This window comes from Phocoena phocoena, chromosome 4 (genome assembly GCF_963924675.1).
Source record: "Phocoena phocoena chromosome 4, mPhoPho1.1, whole genome shotgun sequence".
In the NCBI taxonomy this organism is placed as follows: Eukaryota; Metazoa; Chordata; class Mammalia; order Artiodactyla; family Phocoenidae; genus Phocoena; species Phocoena phocoena.
The window spans coordinates 72948200-72968686 of NC_089222.1; the positions used below are offsets into that span (position 1 = coordinate 72948200).

Sequence of the window (20487 nt, forward strand, 5' to 3'; positions counted from 1 at the left end):
TGACTGCCTATGTAATATGACTGGAATTTTTCTCCTCTGACCTGTCCTCACCTCAATGCTTGAAATTCTACTGCTAGAAGTTAGCATCCAATCCACTCAGTTTTTGAAAGTTTTTTTGTTTTTTAGTCTTTAGGTCTCTGAAGGCTAAATTTTGGGGGGGAGGGGTCACTCTCTAAACATTTAAATTTAACATCTTAAAAGAGACTCACAGATTTGTAGTAATTTGTTACAGCAGCTACAGCAAACTAATATAATTACCAATGCAATGGAAGCTACCTATGTTACTGTATCCAATTGCAATCCCCTCTCTCCACCCTCTGGAGGTAACCTTGAATTTGGTGTTTAATATTCTCTGAATTTCATTATACTTTTATTGCATATGTATGTATCCTGGAATAATATGCCATTTTATATAGAGAGTCATACCAGGACTTCCCTGGTGGCACAGTGGTTAAGAATCCGCCTGCCAATGCAGGGGATATGGGTTCAATCCCTGGTCTGGGAAGATCTTACATGCCGTGGAGCAACTAAGCCCGTGTGCCACAACTACTGAGGCTGTGCGCCGCAACTACTGAAGCCCACGCACCTAGAGCCCATGCTCTGCAACAAGAGAAGGCACCGCAGTGAGAAGCCCGCGCACCGCAATGAAGAGTAGTCCCCACTCGCCGCACTAGAGAAAGCCCACATGCAGCAACAAAGACCCAACGCAGCCGAAGATAAATAAATTTAAAAAAAAAGATAACAAAAATAATTCAATGAGCTATCACTCCCCTGGGTCTCTGAAGAGGCTGAAGAGTTGACTTAAGTTTGGCATTCTTATACTTGAATTATAATTAGTAGCCTAGGAAAATTCAGTAAAGTTAAATATAATACTTCCAATGCATTTATAGAACATAACGTGTGAGACCTTTCTGGACTCTACTCTTATCACACTGCATTTCCGTTACACCTGAGATGGTGGCTTGATTTGTGAACATAGGACCTGTGATTAAAGCTATCTTTATTTACTACCAACAAGGCCCTCTGTACACTTCTAGGAGGCATGAAGGGAGATAAGTAATTTAGAAAGTTTTTGTTTACACAGTTGTCTAAATGTTGTGTTCTTATATTTAAAAGTTTCCCCCCACAGCAATCACTTTCATCTTGATGATTATGAGAAACTATTAACATTATGAATATTTGTTAAATATGGCCAACTTTTGTGCTAAAATCAATATTTTGACTAAATATCAAATATGAGATGAAAATAGGTTCCTCAGATCTAAGGTTTTCCAGCAGAGCAAGGTGAACTGAACTAGTTGGGAGTGCTGAGAGGTGATGTGGTGGAAAGCACACTGGGATGGGATCCAAGGACAGTCCCTGCTTCAGTCGACTTAGCCGCGTCCTCCAGCGTCCCCTCCCCTCCCGGCTGTTTCCTCACCTGCGCGTTATGTCATTAAAAGAACTAGATGTCATTAAAAGAACTGCCTCTAACGACTCTTCCAGGTCAATCATTTATAGGTCTGTGCATTATAGTTTTGTACAAGATTAATTAAGTAAATTTTTTTCTACAAAGGAAGGGATACCTGTACCTTTATAGAGAAAAGAAACCATAAACTTAAAAGACATAAGTAACTCTTTGTTTTGTTTCCTAATCCTTATCAATGTATACACACACACACACACACACACACACACACACACACACACACGTACACACACTTGTTTTTTAATCAATACGTGTATCTTTTTTCATACTATACATTATTTGGATGTATACATTTTTCCATAGGGATTAAACACATACTACTCACATAACTGAGGTAATTATTGGAAGAAGCCTGTTTCTTTGGGGTTTGACACTCGACTTGCTAGAGGGCCAGGCTGAACTAGGAGGAAGTTTTAGGGTCTAAAGTTTTAGGGCCTACACGACAAACACCAACAGCAAAAATAAAAAAGGAAAATAAATCATTCAGTAATTCCACCATTCTAACATATTAATTGCTTTCATTTCTCTGTTCACTTTTAGTCCTTGATTTTATGCCATCATTTTATGTAACTACAAGTACAACTTAGGTACAATGCTGCCTTCTTTTTTTCACTCAAAAAGTGAACACTTTTGTCTTAGGGCTATTTGAGGTTGCAAGGAACATTCACTCAGGCAAGTCAAACTACCTCAAAAAAAAGGGGTGTGTGTGTGTGTGTGTGTAGGTGTGTGTGTGAGCCTAATCTTAAAGAAATCCAAATTCAGGAACCTAAGACAGCTAAGCTCCACAGGAGCTGGAGCTAGGACACAGACAGCAGTCAGCTACTGAAGCTGCTGGTGGGACCCTGGGTGGGGTCTGGGCTTATCTTTGCACTTCTGTTCTGCACTCTTCATAACTTCAGTTGTGCATCACCAAAAACGGCCACCCCGAACTACACGACCTTATGATTATGACTTACAGAGTTTTCAATTATCCTTTCTCTAGATCTCTTAAAGTCAGATTCTGATTAGATTGGCCTAATTTATCTTTTTCATCCAGGTAGGCCACAAAAATCAGAGGTTTCTGTTCAGCCTGTGGATTGGCTGTCATTAGCACTGGTGGACACACCTTGGTCTTATCGGATGTGGCTGGGTAAGCAGAGCACACGTTCCAGACTCTATCTCTGCAGGCAGCAAGGCCACATGCGGGACCCCTCCTCTTCCTCCCCTCCTCCACCTTTTTCCACCCCCCCTACACACATACAGGTGGTAAGTGTGGGCGGGCAGGCACAGCTCCCATGTGGCCTTGTAGTCTTCATAACTATGAATTTTAATGAGTACACCACATTACAACAAGTGGCTGTTCCATAATTCATGATCTCATTCATCTGTTTTAGTTTTAGTTTAGCTCCTTTTAGTTTGGGGGCTGCTACGAGTAAAAGTATGATGAACATTTTTGTACATATATCTTCCCTTTCATCTGGATAATATAGAATAATCTTTAAATTACATAGATTAAATTATATTCTCTGAGCACTTGCAGGATATAAAACGTAACCTTGTATTTTTTGTTGTTGTTGTTTAAGAAATGTCTGTACCTGCTAGAGATTTATCCTTAGGTAGCTAACAGGCAAAATAATAGGATGTGCTCTTTAGGATTTGCTTCAAAACACTCTATGAAAAAAAATGGGGGTGGGTGGGTGATAGCTGAAGCAAGATTGGTGAGATGTTGATGACTGTTGGAGCTGTTGATGGGTACATAGGCACAGGGGGATTTACTACTGTCTCTATTTTGCTGTTTACTTCCCATTTCCCTTCTCTTGCTCTCCCTTCTAGATTTTTTGTTGTTTTTCCCCATGTTTCCTCTAGATACGTGGTGCCCCCATGCTATCCTCTGAATTCCCCCCATTTTCTGAGGTTCAATCACCCCTGATACCTACACTGTAAAGGTGCAAATGTAGCCATGTTCATTGTTTTAGATGCTACCAGACAGCTGTTAAGAGGAACACAGTCATAGCTTGTCTGATGAGCTAAGAGAGAGGTAAGCAGCTTAACTCTTGGGAAGAAATGTATGTTCGAAGAGGAGCCAGGTACCCTCTGGTGGGGTGGGCAGTGTGATAAAGCACAGATGCAACAGCAGGCCGAGCTTGTGGGAAGAGGCTCTTCTTCAATACCTACCTCTCCATCACCGCCTTTTTGTCCAGTGGTTTTCAGCCTTTAGGAATTTCAAATAGCAAGCTACATTTTGAGGTCATATTTATTTAGGAAAGTGAAAATTATACATATTAAGTTTCTTGGAAATTTTATAACCTTTAATATAAATCAGTGAAGCGTCTCAAGTGCTCAAGGAAATATTTTATACTCATGCTGAAAATGCAAAAAGCTAATCAAATGGCCTCATCTTCTATTCATTTCCCAAAACATTAGTGGATTACAAATGTTATGTGACCTAAGATTAATCGCAGGGTGATGATTTTGAGATTGTTCTGATTTTAATAGTAAAATGTAAAAAACAACAACAACAACAAACTCCTGGTGGTTCCTGACTCCTTGAAGCTGGGACACTCTGAGATGTGACTATATAACCTTGTGGGTACCTATGCCTGGCAGGGGTTGAGACCTTCTCAGAGCTCCCATGGCTCCCTCCACATGCCTCTGCCTATGGACCCCTCAGCTTGGATTAAAATTGTGTCTTTACTTGTCAATCTCTCTTCCTAGTCTGTGAGCTGCTGTGGGAGGAGACGGATTCTGTATTTTTCAATGCCTGGAATGCAGTTGGGTCCCAGTAAATATCAGTTGAATAAAAGACCCAAAAATTATTTTCTTAAAAAAATTCCCATAGCTTCACCCTCATAGAGTCTCTTCTTCCTTGCACAGACCCAAGATGGTCCCATTCTTCACCTGACTCTGAAGACCTCCTGATAAGAAAGTAAATGCGTCCAGGAAACTGCCTGTCAGAGACTCAAAAACTCCAAATGATTCCCCGCTATGGACTGCCTACTGCAGGATGGGGCCACCTGGATTCAGGTCACCTGGTATGTGCCTTTGCCATCAGCTTTCCCTTTCTAGAAACAAGATTGTTACCTTTAAATTGTTCGGTGCTTCTTTTTTTTTTTTCAACATAACTGCTTAAGGATTTCCAAACATAAGCTTAGAATTAAAAACTCCCAATAATTAGTCCAATTTGTAGTCTACTGTGAGCACAGCAGGTCAGCAGCAAGTTTATTATCAGGCTTGCAAGGTAACAGGATGGTGCATGGCTAAGTGTTTGGGCCAACTTGCCTTGAGTTCCTCTCCACTAGCTTCTGCTGTCACATTTCCCTTCTGGTATTTGTAATAGTTTGCTGTGGTGGTTTGGTTTGTCTTTATGAGGGGTGGTGTAGGGGAAAAGCAAAGCAAAAGAAGGAACATGGAGTGAATGCAGCCTCCCTTTAGAGCCTGGTTATAGGAACTCGGGGCAGTTCACCTGATCTGTGACAGCTATTTTCTCAATGTCAATGTTATTAGAGGTCAGGATATCTTTGAGATAGGTCACTGTTTCTGGAGGGAGATAAGGGTTTCTTCCCAAGATCCAAACATGATCCATGTGAAAAAGCCAGATGATTGTGGTACAGGAGTACACGAGGGCGTAGTTCTCATAGTCGGTGGCCAGGACCCAGTATGGAGCTGATGGCATGACTGAAAACCAGAGAAAGGCAGTATTAGGAGGGATCAGAGCAAGAGAAACCTTCACCTCTAGGACCCTGGAAGCCAGGCTCTGGGGTTCTAATTCTTCTACATCAGTGGTTCTTAATTGTGACTTCACATGGGAATCCTACGGGAACTTTGAAAAACACCAGGCCTACCTCCCCTCACCGCGACTCCCAAATTCTGAACTGGAGGCTATTGGTACTTTTGAAAGCTCCTCAGTGATTCCAGTGTGCAGCCAGAGTTCAGAGTCATAATTCTGGATCCCCCCCTCCCTGATTGCTGGTTGGTACCTGGAAGTCCATAATACCTGGGAGGTTTGGCTGTACCCCCTGGACCAACAGGCGGCTCTAGTGTGTATGGAACCACCACTTAGCTAAATGGAGTCAAGAATGTAAGGTTAGGGGCCCCAGGCTTTCCAAGTTTGTACCACTTCCTCTAGAACCCACCTACGGAAGGCGGTAGGGGCTAATGCTGGTCTGCTTGTTTTTCTTATTGTGCGAACTTTAAAAATCCCACCATTCTTAAGATTACGGTAAATCAGGTGGTCACAGGTTATGATTCACTGATTGACATCTGTATAGTGTTGAAAGCTCAACATTGAAACGGTCCTTAAGAGAGAAGGTTCCCCATCTGAATCCAGAAACTTCCTCTGTGAACGTGACCTCCACAGCCAAGGTCCAAGTCAAGTGTGTGGCTGAACCACACTGGCTCCATTTTGTCAGCTCCATCTTAGGCCTGCGGTCCTACCCGCTCCCTTTTTTTGTGAGTCTGAGCTTTAGCTTACTCACAAGGAATACACCCAAGCCAGATTCGTTCCCTATAAACTTCATCTGACATGAAAACTGGACGAATGCCTTTTGCTGACACAGGTGGTTAATGGTCATGAGACCCCTGGGGTGAGAGTGCAGGGAGGAAAACCCCTCAGTTCCTGTCAATGTGGACATACTTCTCTTTAGTAGTCATTCTACTTTCAGCTTTGGCTCCTTTAAGTGCCCCTGTACCCCTTTTGGCGGAATGCAGTGCAGCTGTGAATGCCTCTGAGGGTCGTCCACCTGATTCTACCCACAATAGTTCTTTATGGAGTTGTCTGCTTCGTTTCCAGTCTCAAAGTTCCTTTTCAGTTCAGAGGATATTATTCAGTAACTCCACTTCCAAACACCAAGGAAAACTCACTGCCCAGCTTGTTAAAGTTAAGGGGAAGGTGGACCCAAATGAAACTCCAACAATTTGGCTAGAAAATGGCAGACAGAGCCAGGACTCCAACTTACCTTCACTCTTATCATCTCTTACCTCCAAGATTTCTCACATGTTAGTTGTTCTGCTAATAACTACTAATTTTTCAGTTATTAGTTTCCTCTGGGAAACAAGACTGGCTTGGATCTCCTACGGCTCATGCCCAGGGGCCTCCAATCTGTGCTTCCTCTATTGACACACTTACTGTAGTTTTATAGTAAATCACCTGGGTGCTCGTCAGTATCCACACTGACATGTAAGCTTCTCAGGGACGAGGGCCAGCTCTGTCTTGCTCATCTTTGCATCTCCAGGGCCTAGCCCAGCGCATGGCAGGCAGGAGGTGCTCAACGAATAATTACGCATTGAATCAATACGGGTGACACTCAGATGTGATGGGAGTGCTCGGACCCAGGGCTCTAGTCTTCCGTTTGCATATCTCCTGTCCCTGACACCTCCTGCGAGAAGTGTATACTTACACCAGAAAAACTTAACTGCCAACTTGGCGGGCTCCGTGATGTTCTCCTGGGTGGCTTCACCTTCAATTTGATTCACAGTTCCATCAGCTCTGCAATGAGTTAAAAACAAAAACCAAAAAACCTGAACTCATGAAAAGCCCCAAATCAAGGAAAAGCAAGATTTGTGACACCAACAATCATGGTGGCCAACACTGCAATTTCTGGGTAGGAGATTCTTGAAAACAGGTTGGGTCCTAAATTCCATTCCCTCCCCTTTGCTTTCTTGCTGTCTCTGAGACAGAGCAGAGGAAGACAGCTTTTGGGTGATAAGAATCAACAATTGCAATGCCCCAGGACTGGATAATATGTGAGGCCCTGGTATTTCAACACTGTTTTTTGGAGTGTATGTAGTAGCCTGCGAGGCCATTTGCTGCTCCTGGGCTCCAAACCAAGAGGGAGGAAAAGGGAAGGGAAAAACAAGCAAATAAAACAACCCAACACAGAACAAAGATTTGCTTCTTTAAAAATGAGAAAGGAAAAAATAAGGGCTGACTGGATTACTGAAAATCATATAAAACGTGGAATCTGGAGATCTGCCAAGTTTCCCCCTCTTTGGGCCTCAGTGATATCACGTGGCATCATTTGTCCCATAAAGGGGCTCATATGCCTGGGTTCATAGCTCTGAGACCCCATCCAGTTCAGCAAGCTTCTGATCGAGTGTGGGAGATTCTGACGTAGGCCAGGTCAAAGCAGGCAGTGAGGAAACATTTACCTCACTTCAGGGATTCTACCAGGCATCCAGATCTCAGAGACATTAGATGTGAAGAAATGTGCATCTTACAATTAATGCCACCTTACAATTGTTAGTGTCATTTCTTTTTTAGTGGTATATAAAATGGTGGGGTCTTAAAAGCGATGGTCTTTTTGCTTGGATGGATGAAATACTTTCACTCTTTTGAAGGGAGCTGGCCCCATTTCTGGATAACTTCCAATGACCCCCTGGATCTAAGGGAAAGACCTAGGGATTGAGGCTATGAAGGAGGGTGCTCTTCCTAGCAGGCCAACAGAGGAGCTTCCTGTTCATCAGTTCTCAGAGGGGCAGACAAACTAAAATTGGAGCAATGGCATGTGTTAGAAAGTCAGTAGGCTATGGTTAGTGGGGATGGATATCCTAGAAACCAGACAATAAGCAGCAGGTAAGGGGGTTGGGGGTGGGAAATGTTCTCTGACGCTCCTGGATTGCACAGTCTGTTTATCACTGAGTAGGGCTGGAGACCGTGCCCCGCTCTCACCTGGGAGTCAACCTGTAAGACGGAAGACGTTCCATTTCTATCTGCATGCAGTTGCTTAGCAACAAACCAGTCTGTTCCCAACAGACTTTCCCCCTTTTCACCATCATTTATGTTTTGCTCCAGGACAGTTTTCAAAATACCAGTCTCTGATCATAAACTCGCAATTTGTTCATAGGAAAAATGCATTTGGATTTTCAAGGGTAGCAGCATATTAGCAATAATAGGTAATATTAAATGATTACCACATGCTAAACCCTGTTCTAAGTGCTTTACATGTGTTACCCCATTTAATGTTCACACAGCCTTATGGACGGACGTACTATGATTATTGTCAATTTACAGAGGAGGAAACTGAGGCCTAGAAAATCACCATAACTAACCTAAGATCACATCATTAGTAAGTGGTAGAATCAGGATTTGAAACTGGGCACCTAACCCCTTCAGCTCCCAGCCCTGAGCCAGCTGCTTTGGCCCCAGCATTCTGACACTGGCTAAGGATATTTTGCTCAGGCTCCCTGCCATGCCCCCTGCTTGTTCTGCAGAATCTATATCATTTTCCTGACTAACAAACCTTTCTCCATATGCCTTTGCTCTTAAGTAGAAGTGACCCTAGAGGCAGAGTGACCTAATACTCTGGGTACAGTTAAAGAGGATTCCTGGCCAACTCAGAAGGAGAGCTGGGGGCATCTGATGGGTTTTGGGATCTGTGTCATTGACTCTTGACCTTAGAATGGGACAAAATATTTCAAATAAAGTCATTGTTACTTTGGGACCTATAAAATTCCTGTGAGACCTTCTGGGGGTCTGCATCTCAATTCCTGTAGCCCTTACTGGGCTCTGAAATGAGTGGGATTTTTCTTTAGAGTTGCTCAAGATTCTTACTTTATTTCTTTGGTTTATGCGGGGTCAGAGAGTCAGCCCATTGTACTGTGGCTCACAGGAAGCTTAATGGGTAATAGGATGGCCATGCAAAGCCTCTCTGAGCCCGAGTAACTTCCAGGCTGGGTGGTAGTTGTTTTCTTGCAGTTGAACACAGTTCTCAGACAACTTAGGAAACAAGAATGGCAACCATCCATGCCCTGCCTCTTTCGTATATCTTCTGGTCTCTTCCCCATTTCACTTCTCCCTGGTGTTGAATCTCAGCTTCATCACTTATAAGCTGTGTGACCCTTGGGCAAATTACTTTACCTCTCTGTACCTCATTTTCCTCATCCATAAAAAGAGGGTTAATAATAGTACCAACCTCAGGTTGCTACGGGGATTAAATGAATATCTATGCTCATTTACATGTACATACATAAATAGATGTATATGTACACACATGTATATATACATACACATACACAACAGTGCCTTGCACACAGGAAATGCTTAATTAATATTAGTTACCATTGTTTATTGTTACTCTTATCTTTGTTGATGGCGGGTAGGTAGGAGTTCTTCCTAGGTTTCTTTTTAAGTTTATATTTGCTTTCTAAAGTATGAATTTTGGGAGCAAATATCAGTCTGTTAGAAGTAATAGAAAAATATCTTTCTGGAGGTTCTCCTGTTCACACAACCTAGAGTGTGACTATGTATGTATCTGATTCTTGCTTAATAAGAAAAGGAGTTTTCTAAGAGTTAAAGCTGTCTGGAGATGGGATAAATTGTCATGGAAGATGTTGAGCTCCCAGTTTCTGGAAGGATTCAAGTTATGCTGGATGCCCTCAATCAACAGACGATATAGAAAGTGCTTCTCTCTTGGTTTGGAGGTCAGACAAGAGGGTCCTTTGCTGTCCTTTGCTACCAGAGGGTCTGTTTTGCAATGAGAGCAGGAACCTTGCAGTTTGTGTTACCATGGAGTCCCTAGGACCTCTCACAGGGTGTGGGACACAATAAGGTGCTCAGCAAGTGGTCATGGGAATGAATGAGTGACTTCTAGTCCCTACCATCCTGCCTGCCAAAAGCTTTCCTCTCAGGACCTGTCCTGAGCAGGCAGCCCAGACCCAGCAATGTCTGCATCCTCCCCACACTAGACGGCAAGGACACCAGTCACCCCAGGACAGTCTCTGCAGGGCTCCCTCCCGGACGTGTGTTGCCTTTGAAAGCACAGCCTCTCACCTCAGCTCCTTGTTTATCACTTTGATGTTTCCGTTTTCCATTAGTGAGTAGTTGGCTTGGATGCAACTTCCCTTCTCAAAGCTCACTGGGATCTTCTCAATTTCATACCATCTTCCAAGATACTGCAGAGACAACGACAAGCAGAGCAAACCCTGTGGCTCTCTGGGGACCTGCAAACTCTTCCCCATTGTTGTCTTTCAGAGCAGAGCCCTTTCCTGGGGTAACCAGGCAAAATGGGCTGCATTGTTCCCAGCAGCCACTGAGCAAGATATTGACTCAAATGGTAATAAGTGAATCGGATGTGTGGGCATTGGTTGAATGCCACAGTCCATTCCTAAAGTGCTTTTTATTTAGCTATGCTTTCAGTGTCCCCTTCAGTCAAAATCTATCTGAAATTCTAAACTCTGTAAAAGGAAGGGATTGGTTTAGATGATGTAAGGTGCCAGCTCAAATATTTTATGATTCTCCAAGACGTCTTTGAATTCTGTGCAAAGTCAGATGTGTTTACTGTGGGGAGTTGGGTCTCCAGAGTTGGTTAAATTCTCCTCATATAACCCCACACAGGGAGTTGGTCACAAAGGCTTTTGGAAGGTGGTCAAGATTTAGAAGACCTGTATTATTCCTCCCCTGGGGGCTTGCTCTCTGTCCATAATTTTGGTGCACAGAGTCATCTTTAAAGGAAGTGAGCAACTGCACGGGTGAGGGTGAGGGGAGAGAGGCACGCTCCTGCTTCCATACATTGCTGGGCATAGAGACTGCTCTAATCTACAGCCTTCATGAGGGCAACTAGGCAATATCTAGCAAAACTAAAACTACATATACTCTGGCCCAACAATTTCACCTCTGAGAAGGTATCCTCCTGAAATTAAGAAACGATGTATGCATAAGGTTATTCATTGCAGTCCTATTTGTAATAATAAAAGACAGGAAATGGCCTAAGTGAGCATTAGTAGGGGACTGGGTAAATAAATGATGGTACATCCATACAATGGAATGTTATACACCCTCTTTTAAAAGAGCTATATGTAATTATCTCCAAGATACATTTAATGGAAAAAGAGCCAGGTGCAAAATAGTGTATATATTCAACTAACTTTTATGTAAAAATGGGGGAAAAGGTTATTATATCAGTTCTCTATTGCTGCTGTAACAAATTACCACAAATTTAAAACACCACAAATTTATGGTCTCATGGTTTTGTACATCAGAAGTCTGACACGGGTCTCACTGGCTTAAAATCAAAGTGCTGGCAGTGCTACATTCCTTTCCAGAGGCTCTAGCGGAGAATCTGTCTTCTTGCCCTTTCCAGGTTCTAGAGGCCGTTTGCATTCCTTGGTTTGTGAATCCCTTCCTCCATCTTCAGAGGCAGCAAAAGCAGGTCAAATCCCTCTCACACTGCATCTCTTTCACTCTTCTTCCATCATCACATCTCTCTGACCACAGCTGGGTAAGGTTCTTTGCTGCTAATGATTAGGTTGGACCCACCTGATAATGCAGGATACTCTTGCCATTACTTTAATCACATCTTCAAAATCCCCTTTTCCATGTAAAGAAACAATTTGCAGATTCTGGGGAATATGGCATGGACATCATTCTTCCTACTGCAGTTATGTATGTGCTTTTTTATATATGTACATATTATCTCCCAAAAGATACACCATAAGCTGTTTTTACTGGTTGCTACTGGGGAGGAAAACTGAGGCTGGGATATAGGGGTGGAAAGGATGTATGTCCTTTTGCATCTTTAGAATTTTGAACCATGTGAATATATTTACCTAGTCAAAATATTGATTGAAATTATTTTAGAAATTTAAAAATGTATTACTCAACAAAACAAAATCAAGGAGATGCAGTCACCTTCAAAAAAGTCAGAATTTGAAATGAGAGCATACTGCAAATAGGTAGCAGTATTGCTTCGGTCACCTGGCTCTCTGCTAAAATATCTACCCATATTTAGGGCATAAATTTTCACTCATTTGTTAAAGGACATCTTTCAATTAAAGTCACTGAACTTAACAGGCATTTAAAGCACTGAAGAATAAGTTTAAAGGTCAGCTGGTTTCATAGGCATTCTCAGAAAATCCCAATTATATACAATGCATTTAAAATAGTTCTATTATTGTTAAGGTGACTTTAATGCTCCATAATTAAAAACGAGGACACACGATTTTCCAGAAAGGAAGAAACTCAGAGGTGGAAGATTGCTTTTCATGTCATGTTCCCTCATGATCTCATAATATTTTTGTGAAGGTCTTTTTGTCTTTGGGGGTCTCCGTTTCTCTATCTCTATGAGGAGAATGCAATGTTTAAAGATAATTATGAAAAGGAAGAAGTAAAACTATCTCCATTTCCAGATGACAGGGTTTTATATATAGAAAATCCTAAGGAATACACACACACACACAATTATTAGAACTAACAAATGAATTCAGCAAGGTTAAAGATACAAGAATTAATATATAGAAATAAAATGTATCTCTATACTTACAATGACCAATCTGCAAATTAATTTAAGAAAATTCCATTTATAGTAGCATCAAAAGAATCAAATTCTTATGAAAAAATGTAACCAAAGAAGCATAAAACATACTCTGAAAACTACAAAACATTGTTGAAATAAATTAAAGGAGACCTAAGTAAATGGAAAGACATCCTATGTTCATGGATAGGAAGACTTAAAATTGTTAAGATGGCAATACTCTCCAAATGGACCGACAGATTTAATACAGTCTCTATCAAAATTCCAACTTGCTTCTTTGCAGAAATTGACAAAATGAGCCTAAAATTTATATGGAAATACAAAGGGCCCAGAATAGCCAGAAGAACAAAGTTGAAGAACTCATATATTCTGATGTCAAAACTTACTACAAAGCTACAGTAATCAATACTATACTGTGCTGGTATAAGGATAGATATATAGATCAATAGAATAGAATTGAGGGTCCAAAAATCAACTCTTACACATATGGTCAATTGATTTTCAACAAGGGTGTCAAGACTATTCAATGGTGAAGAATAGTCTTCTCAACAAACCGTGCTGGAACAACTGGATATCCTCATGCCAAAGAAAGAAGTTTGACTCCTATATCACATGATATACAAAATTTAACTTAAAATGAATCAAAGACTTAAATGTAAGAACTACAACTGTAAATCACTTAGAAGAAAATATAGGAGTAAATCTTTATAACCTTAGACTAGGCAATTTTTTTTGGATAGGCCACCAAAAGCACAAGCAACAAAAGAAAAAATAGATAAATTGGACATCATTAATATTAAAAAGTTTTGTGCTCAAAAGACACATCAATAAGGTGAAAAGACAATCCTTACCATAAATGGGGAGTTGATTCTATCAATATCTTTTTAGTGCAGGTAACAAGAAAGCCCCTCGGGGGAGTGCTGTCCTCTCCTGGGCTCTGTTTGCGTAACCTGTGGGGGTCCTGCACGCCTGGCTAGTTTTGAAGCCTGCTCTGCATTTACTGGCTGTGTGAACGGACTGGGTTGCAAGCTCAGCTCTCTGACGTTCAGCTTCCTCAGCTGTAGAGTGAGGATAATACTTCTGCAGCAGCTGCTGTCAGTGCCCTGTCCCATGTCCTTTCAGCCCACCGCTGGGCTCACCTCCATCACAGCGGGCTTCCCATACACACTGCCAACTTCTCACCTGGAGCCCCTGGGTCTCCTTCTCTGCCACAGGCTTGGCCAGTGCCATGGGAGCTCCCACTGCCCACCTACATCCGTCCGTGGGACAACCTGAGGCACATTCTACATATTTCCTCAGAGGATCCCCAGCAGGATTGAACCCCATTGTTCACAGAGTAACCTGCTCATGAACTCACGCTTTACTGCTTTCCTGCCTTCTCTGTCTGTTTCCCCACATGCCCACTCAGGCTTTCTGGGATCATCTTCTAAAACATCTCTGCTCCCCAGTTCTTGTCTCAGGGTCTGCTTTGGGGGAGCTCCCAGTAAGATAAGTACCTACCCCAAGGCTTGCTGTGGCCATTAAAGCAGAAAAATAAAACCGAACCTGGTAGGATGCTTATGCAAACAGGAGACAGCAAAGCAAGCGGGAGGTTAGCCTTTTACCGCACCTTATTCACGTCAAAGTTCTCCTGCACTGGAGGATTTGGGCATTTCCCGAGATGGAAAGCTTGTCCCTCAGCTGCTCCTAAGAGTCCAGCCAGGGCAGGAAGCAGCAGCAGCAGAGCTGGGACCATCTTGGAGCTGGGTGGCTGGAGGTGGACCTGGAGTGGGGAGAACAAAGCAGCTGGAGGCACTCGGAGTCTCCTGAGGGGACAGAGTCCCCAGAGGAAAATTTCTGGGCTGGCCGGTCCCTCTGTGTGCAGCCTCCCACTCAGCCCATCTGAGCCCCTCATCCCCCAGGGCCACCTCAGTCATCAGTGTCACTGTGAGGCCCTCCACCCCTGTGAGCCTCTCCAGAAGCTTTTGTGCCACCATTAGAACACATTCTGCCTGGTATTAGAGTTTGTTGGATTTATTTTGCCAGCTCCCCCTGACCCTACACACTTAATTATGCATTTTTCAAGGACGGGCATCGTTTTTGATTCTCCCTGGACTCACCCACAGAACCTCGCAGTGCCAGGTGCAGTAGGTACTCATTGTATGAACAGAAACAATGGGTGTGTGTTGGGGATGGGTAGGCAAAGGGGTAGAGTGAAGCCATCAAGTGAACCATGAGAGAAAAAACCAAAAACAAACCATTCACTACATTTAGTGCCCTGTGAGATTCATCAAAGAAATGCCTCCCTGACTCCACTTCCCCACCCTGCTCCCATCTGCTTGGCTGTTTACCAACCCAAGAGTAGGCCTGGGAACTTTTTTTTTTTTTTTTTTTTTTGGTGGTATGCAGGCCTCTCACTGCTGTGGCCTCTCCCGTTGTGGAGCACAGGCTCCAGACGCGCAGGCCCAGCCGCTCCGCGGCATGTGGGATCTTCCCGGACCGGGGCACGAACCCGTGTCCCCTGCATCAGCAGGCGGACTCTCAACCACTGCGCCACCAGGGAAGCCCTAGGCCTGGGAACTTTAACAGGGAGCAGCGTGCTGGGGACTACAGGGTCACCCTGACTGGATTTGAATTCTGGCTCTGCACATACTAAGTATAATTGTGTCCAATGGATGCTTTAGTTTCCTTGGCTATTAAGTGGGAATAATAATCATACCAACCTCATGAAGTTTCATGAGAATTAAATGAGAAAGTATAAGGAGAGCATTTAGAGCAGTGTCTGACAGAGAAAATGCTCAATAAATGCTAGTTATTATTATGAAAAGCAGAAGCAAAATATTGTGTTTCCTGAATTTCTTTTTCTTTCTTCCTCCCTCCCTCCCTCCCTCCCTCCCTCCCTCCCTCCCTCCCTTCCTCCCTTCCTTCCTTCCTTCCTTCCTTTGACATGCTGTTGAGGGTATTTTTCATAGATGCTGTACATTTAACCAGAGAAGGACCAGTAGCTGACTTGTAATTGTGCAAAAAGCATTTGAGCCCAGCACCCTTGGGCGTGGAAGCTTCTTTGAGGAGGGGCAGTGGGCAGGGGTGAGGGCTGCAGTGCTGTTCACAGGGTAGGAGCCTGGGCTGCTCCCTGCTTCTTCACTGACTTGCTCTCAGTCTGTTCTCCTCCTTGCGACTCCTTGCCTGTAGCGGCACGGGAGCTATTTCCAATGCTTTGCTTTGCCTTTCTGCCTGTGATGAAGAGGACTGAATCAATGCAAGCAAGATGTTCTCAGATCTGAATATTTAAAAGGATGTGTCATAACAGGAATAATTATAACCACTTTCTTATGAATCTCTAAACCTCCAAATAACCTTTAATAATCAATAGCTTTTCTTCTGGAAGTTCTGTTGTCCGTTTTTCAAAAGAACAGTTACCTAATGAGTAAAAGCTGATGCGAGGTTGGGGGGAGGAAAGGTGGTCCCTGAGTCCCTGCCTTGAGCACGTCTGCTGTGGGGCCCTTTCCTTAGTCTCTGAGGCTCCACTTCTCGTCAGCCCCTACCACCAGGTAAACAACACTTGTCTTAACCTTTTGGGGGATGATGGATGCCAAAATCCAGCCTAAATCCACAAAAATTTGCATTTCTTTCCAAGAGGTTCTTAGAACTACTGAAGTTCTGCTTTGGGCCCCTAGTAGGCTCCAAGCTCAGTGCCTTGCCCAGGAATTCTAAGCCCAGAGGATGGCCACACATTCTACAGGCACCCCCTCCCCCAAACAGGACAGGACCTTAGAGGTCATTTATCCAACCCCACCCCTCAGGTGTACAGATGGGAAAGTTGAGGCCCAGAAGGGGCAGAGCGCTGGGACTCGGGCCCCATCTCCACTTCTCCATTCTGTCCCAACCCTGAGCCATGCTTCCTTCTGTGCTCACCTTCGGTGGCTTCAATAAACATCTACCTCTGTACCTGATAAATCTCATTTCACCACGTGACAGCCCCACCAAAAGTCAGTTTGCCGTCTTACTCTGACAAATATCTTGTTACAGAATGTTCTATTGTGGGCTGAAACATGTTCTTTAGCTCTGTAGGAGGATTTCAGAGCAAAACTAATTCCCCTTGCCTGCTACCCTTCCAAAGATGCCTCTTTATTGCAGTACTTTTATTCCTATGATGAAAACTTTTTGTGAGAGGAAGAGTCGATAACATCCATCATTTTTTTGCATTCTTCTTCACCCAGTGCTTATTGAGCACCTTCTGAGGGTAAATCACATTATTAACATATATCTATGAACTTGGGTATGCATGACTTATTTTTGCATTGTCTCCTAATACTAATGGGAAGACTGTCCTAACGAGGAGAGTTTAAATACTTAAAAAAAAAGATATAATTTAAATATTATTTTAACTAAATATTAAATAATTAAAAAATAATTCTACTAAGGTTATGGTGCATCCACACAGGGCCAGAATTGACTCTGTGGACCACTGCTCACACTCACTGAGCTTCTCCAGGGAGGAGCCCTGGCTTCAGTATTTTATATGTGCATTGAATCTTCACAACACCCTAACTGGAAGTGTCCTGTGCTGACAGTTCTCTTTGTACTCAGTGAGGTTACTTCCTGACAAGCGGTGAAGCCAGAACTTAAGTCAGGTTTCCTAAGAGTCTACACACCTGCATGTTAGCCTGGACCTGGTGCCTGGTCTCAAGGAGCTGCAGAATATTAAGGGCTAGGCTTTTAGATTTCACGTGACCAAAAAAAAAAATACATTTCCACAAGTAAATGGGTCTTAAAAACCATTTCGCTATCGAATCTAACAAGAAAACATATCTTCTGAAGAAAATATTTTTGTATTTTCTATTACTTTAATTTAATAATAATTAATTCTATTAATATTAAATGCATTTTCTATTCACATAGTGCATTCCAATTCACTTTTCGGTCAATTTTACTGTAATGCACAGTGGATAACAACCCCCTGAGAATTCATCTATCACAGTATTGGTGTATGGAACAATTCCTCATTGTCTCATATAGTATAGAGGGGGGTGCGTAGTGCCAGCAGAAGACTTTGAGGTGAGTCAGCACTGCGTTGGCAGCATTTGTTGATGGTCTTATCTGAACTTCAGTTTCCTCATCTGAAAAATGGCACTAACAATATCTTCTTCGTAAGGTTGTTTATGGAAAAATGAGACCAAGTCGGCAAAGCAACTGGCCAAAGGTCCTCAGTTGTGTTAGTTACAATTTTTAGCTGAAAAGGGGCAATGAAAACTCAAGACTGTCTCTATTTTAAGCATTATTTATCATAAATGAAAATTAATACCACAGTACATACCTTTTTTATCAAGATGAAAGCAGTTTCCACATGCAAAATCATCCAATTCGAGACGCCTTCTCTTGGTGACTGGCTTCTCCCAAGCTATTTTATAAGCTTCTCAGGTCATTGATGTTTAATTTTAATGCATGCCACACCCCCTCCAGTTCAGGAAGGCTGGCCTAAAAGCTTCGCTCTGTATGAAACACAAAGATGGGATGTTATGTTCATCTCCCTCCCCCAGTTTCCTTCACAGCTGCTCCCTGAAGAAGAAACAACGAGATATTGTTTGTGTGTGTGTGTGTGTGTGTGTGTGTGAGAGAGAGAAAGACAAAGTGCATTTCATTCAAAACATCTTTTTTGCTGTGTGGATTTTCTAATTTAACTTTCTCAGTCAGAATGCACTTTTAAGTTCCAGTAAGATGAGTTGCAACATGTGTTCAAACATCTGTTATTTATTTTTCATTTTTGTGTAAATGAAAAAGCAACATTCACATTTCCTGAAAATGGAGCCTGAATTCCACCCATGTGGTCCCTGGCCTGGAACATGACGCAGGCAACAGAGAGAAGGTTAGCAAACAGAGCTGGCTTTCTGTGTGATCCTGGGCAAGCCACCCACTTCTCTGAGCTTCAGTCTCCCCACTGTGAAGGATAGACTGTCATTTCTGTCCCCGCCAGAGTTGGGTGTGTAGGGGCTAAAAGCTGAGAACACCAAAGGTGTCTTCTGCACTCCTCTCTCTTGAGTCTTGGATGACTCTCCTAGCTACATATTCTAGGCAGCCCGTTCTGCTTGAGGTGGGAGTGGGGACGGGGAGCAGATTTAAGCCCAGGGGCACTTTCGGTTGGGCCTCGTCTCTCTCTGTGGAATGAACAGCTTTGGAAAGACCCTTAGGCGTTGGATTCTGTGCCTTTGTGATAGGCAGAAGGTTTTAAAATTTTATTTTATTGAAGTATAGTTGATTTACAACGTTGTGTTAATTTCTGCTGTACAGCAAATTGGCTCAGTTATAAAAATATATATTCTTTTCCATTATGGTTTATCATGGATATTGAATATAGTTTCCCCTGCTATACAGTAGGACCTTTTTTTTTTCTTTTTCAGTACGCAGGCCTCTCACTGTTGTGGCCTCTCCCATTGCAGAGCACAGGCTCCAGACGCGCAGGCTCAGCGGCCATGGCTCACGGGCCCAGCTGCTCCACGGCACGTGGGATCCTCCCGGACCGGGGCACGAACCCACGTCCCCTGCATCGGCAAGCGGACTCTCAACCACTGCGCCACCAGGGAAGCCCCGGACTTTTTTGTTTATCCATCCTGTATGTAATAGTTTGCATCTGCTAATCCTGAACTCCCAATCCTTCCCTCCCCCCACCTCCCCTCCTCCTTGGCAACCACAAGTCTGTTCTCTATGTCTGTGAGTCTATTTCTGTTTTGTAGATAAATTGGTATTTTAGATTCCACATATAAGTGATATCATATGGTATTTGTCTTTCTCTTTCTGACTTACTTCACTTAGTATGATAATCTCTGGGTCCATCCATGTTGCTGCAAATGGCAGTATTTCATTCTTTGTTATGGCTGAGTAATATTCCATTGTATGTATGTATATATATATACACCACACTGGCAGAAGGTGACACATAGATAAGACACTACTTTTGTACCAGACTTATATTCCTAAATAAAATTCATGGTCAAATTTGTAAGCAATAGAGAGAAATTTACAGCACTAGACCTTTAAACCTTATAACAACAGCAACAAGAGTGAAACCTTAACATACCAAACTTTGAGAGCTCTTTCTTTGGGATGTTCTTTACTTTTTCAGGAAAAGAAGGAATTCTTCTTCCTGTTCAGGGCACTGACTCTGACTGTACTCCTGCGTGGCTCCCTCCTTCATCCAGGTCTCTGATCTAATGTCCTTCCTTTAAGGGCCTTCCTGACCTTTCAAAAATAGCACTCTTGTCACTATCATTTTACTTGGTTCATTATATCCTTACTATATCTTTACCTGAAATTATATCCTTTATTTATGTTTTTTCTTGCTTATGGTGTTTTCCCCACTGGGATCTAAGCTCCACAAGTACAGAATTTGTCTCATTTTCTTACTGCCGTACCCCTAGTGGCTAGAACACATCGTAAGTGCTCAGTAACTACTTATAAACTGAATGGAAGGGACCTATCTATTCAAAGAATTTACTGAGTATTCTAAGATATGCACAAGGACTAGAGGTAATATTCAAGAGACTTCTATTTGAATTGTTTTCTGGGGAAAGTACTGGCCTGTAACTATTACAATAAACCGTTGCACAGTTTTCCACAAAGCAATATTGCTAAATTTCCAAATGTGTACGTTAAGATTGATATATTCATATATTTGAATCCTCAGCATGAAATCAAGAACTGTGGAGCTGAAGGTACTAGTCTAGGAGTCATAGTGTGAGAAAAATCACATTATCTTTCTGGGTCTCAGTTTATTTTTTTCTGCAGGTGTTAGCAAACGATATAATTTAGGGAAATCCT

General features: G+C 42.7%; 1 protein-coding gene across 1 annotated transcript; it reads right to left on the reverse strand.

Moving 5' to 3' along the window:
• Window positions 1-4641: 4641 nt before the first annotated feature.
• APOD (apolipoprotein D) lies at window positions 4642-18047 on the reverse strand. The gene is made up of 5 exons (XM_065876807.1): window positions 17990-18047; window positions 14303-14455; window positions 10215-10336; window positions 6844-6932; window positions 4642-5122 (listed from the first exon to the last, which is right to left on the reverse strand). Exons 1-5 carry the CDS (start codon window positions 18029-18031, stop codon window positions 4887-4889), a joined length of 642 nt encoding a protein of 213 aa, XP_065732879.1. The 5' UTR covers window positions 18032-18047; the 3' UTR covers window positions 4642-4886.
• Window positions 18048-20487: the final 2440 nt, after the last annotated feature.

What these genes read in the sequence shown, in the direction of transcription:
- APOD (XM_065876807.1), bottom strand. Translation starts at nt 18,031, where the DNA reads ATGATTTTGCATGTGGAAACTGCTTTCATCTTGATAAAAAAG. An exon ending in AGAACTTTGACGTGAATAAG is followed by an intron (nt 10,337 to 14,302) that starts GTGCGGTAAAAG and finishes TTGTCTCTGCAG; the next exon opens with TATCTTGGAAGATGGTATGA. An exon ending in GGCAGTTAAGTTTTTCTGGT is followed by an intron (nt 5,123 to 6,843) that starts GTAAGTATACAC and finishes TCTGGTTTTCAG; the next exon opens with TCATGCCATCAGCTCCATAC.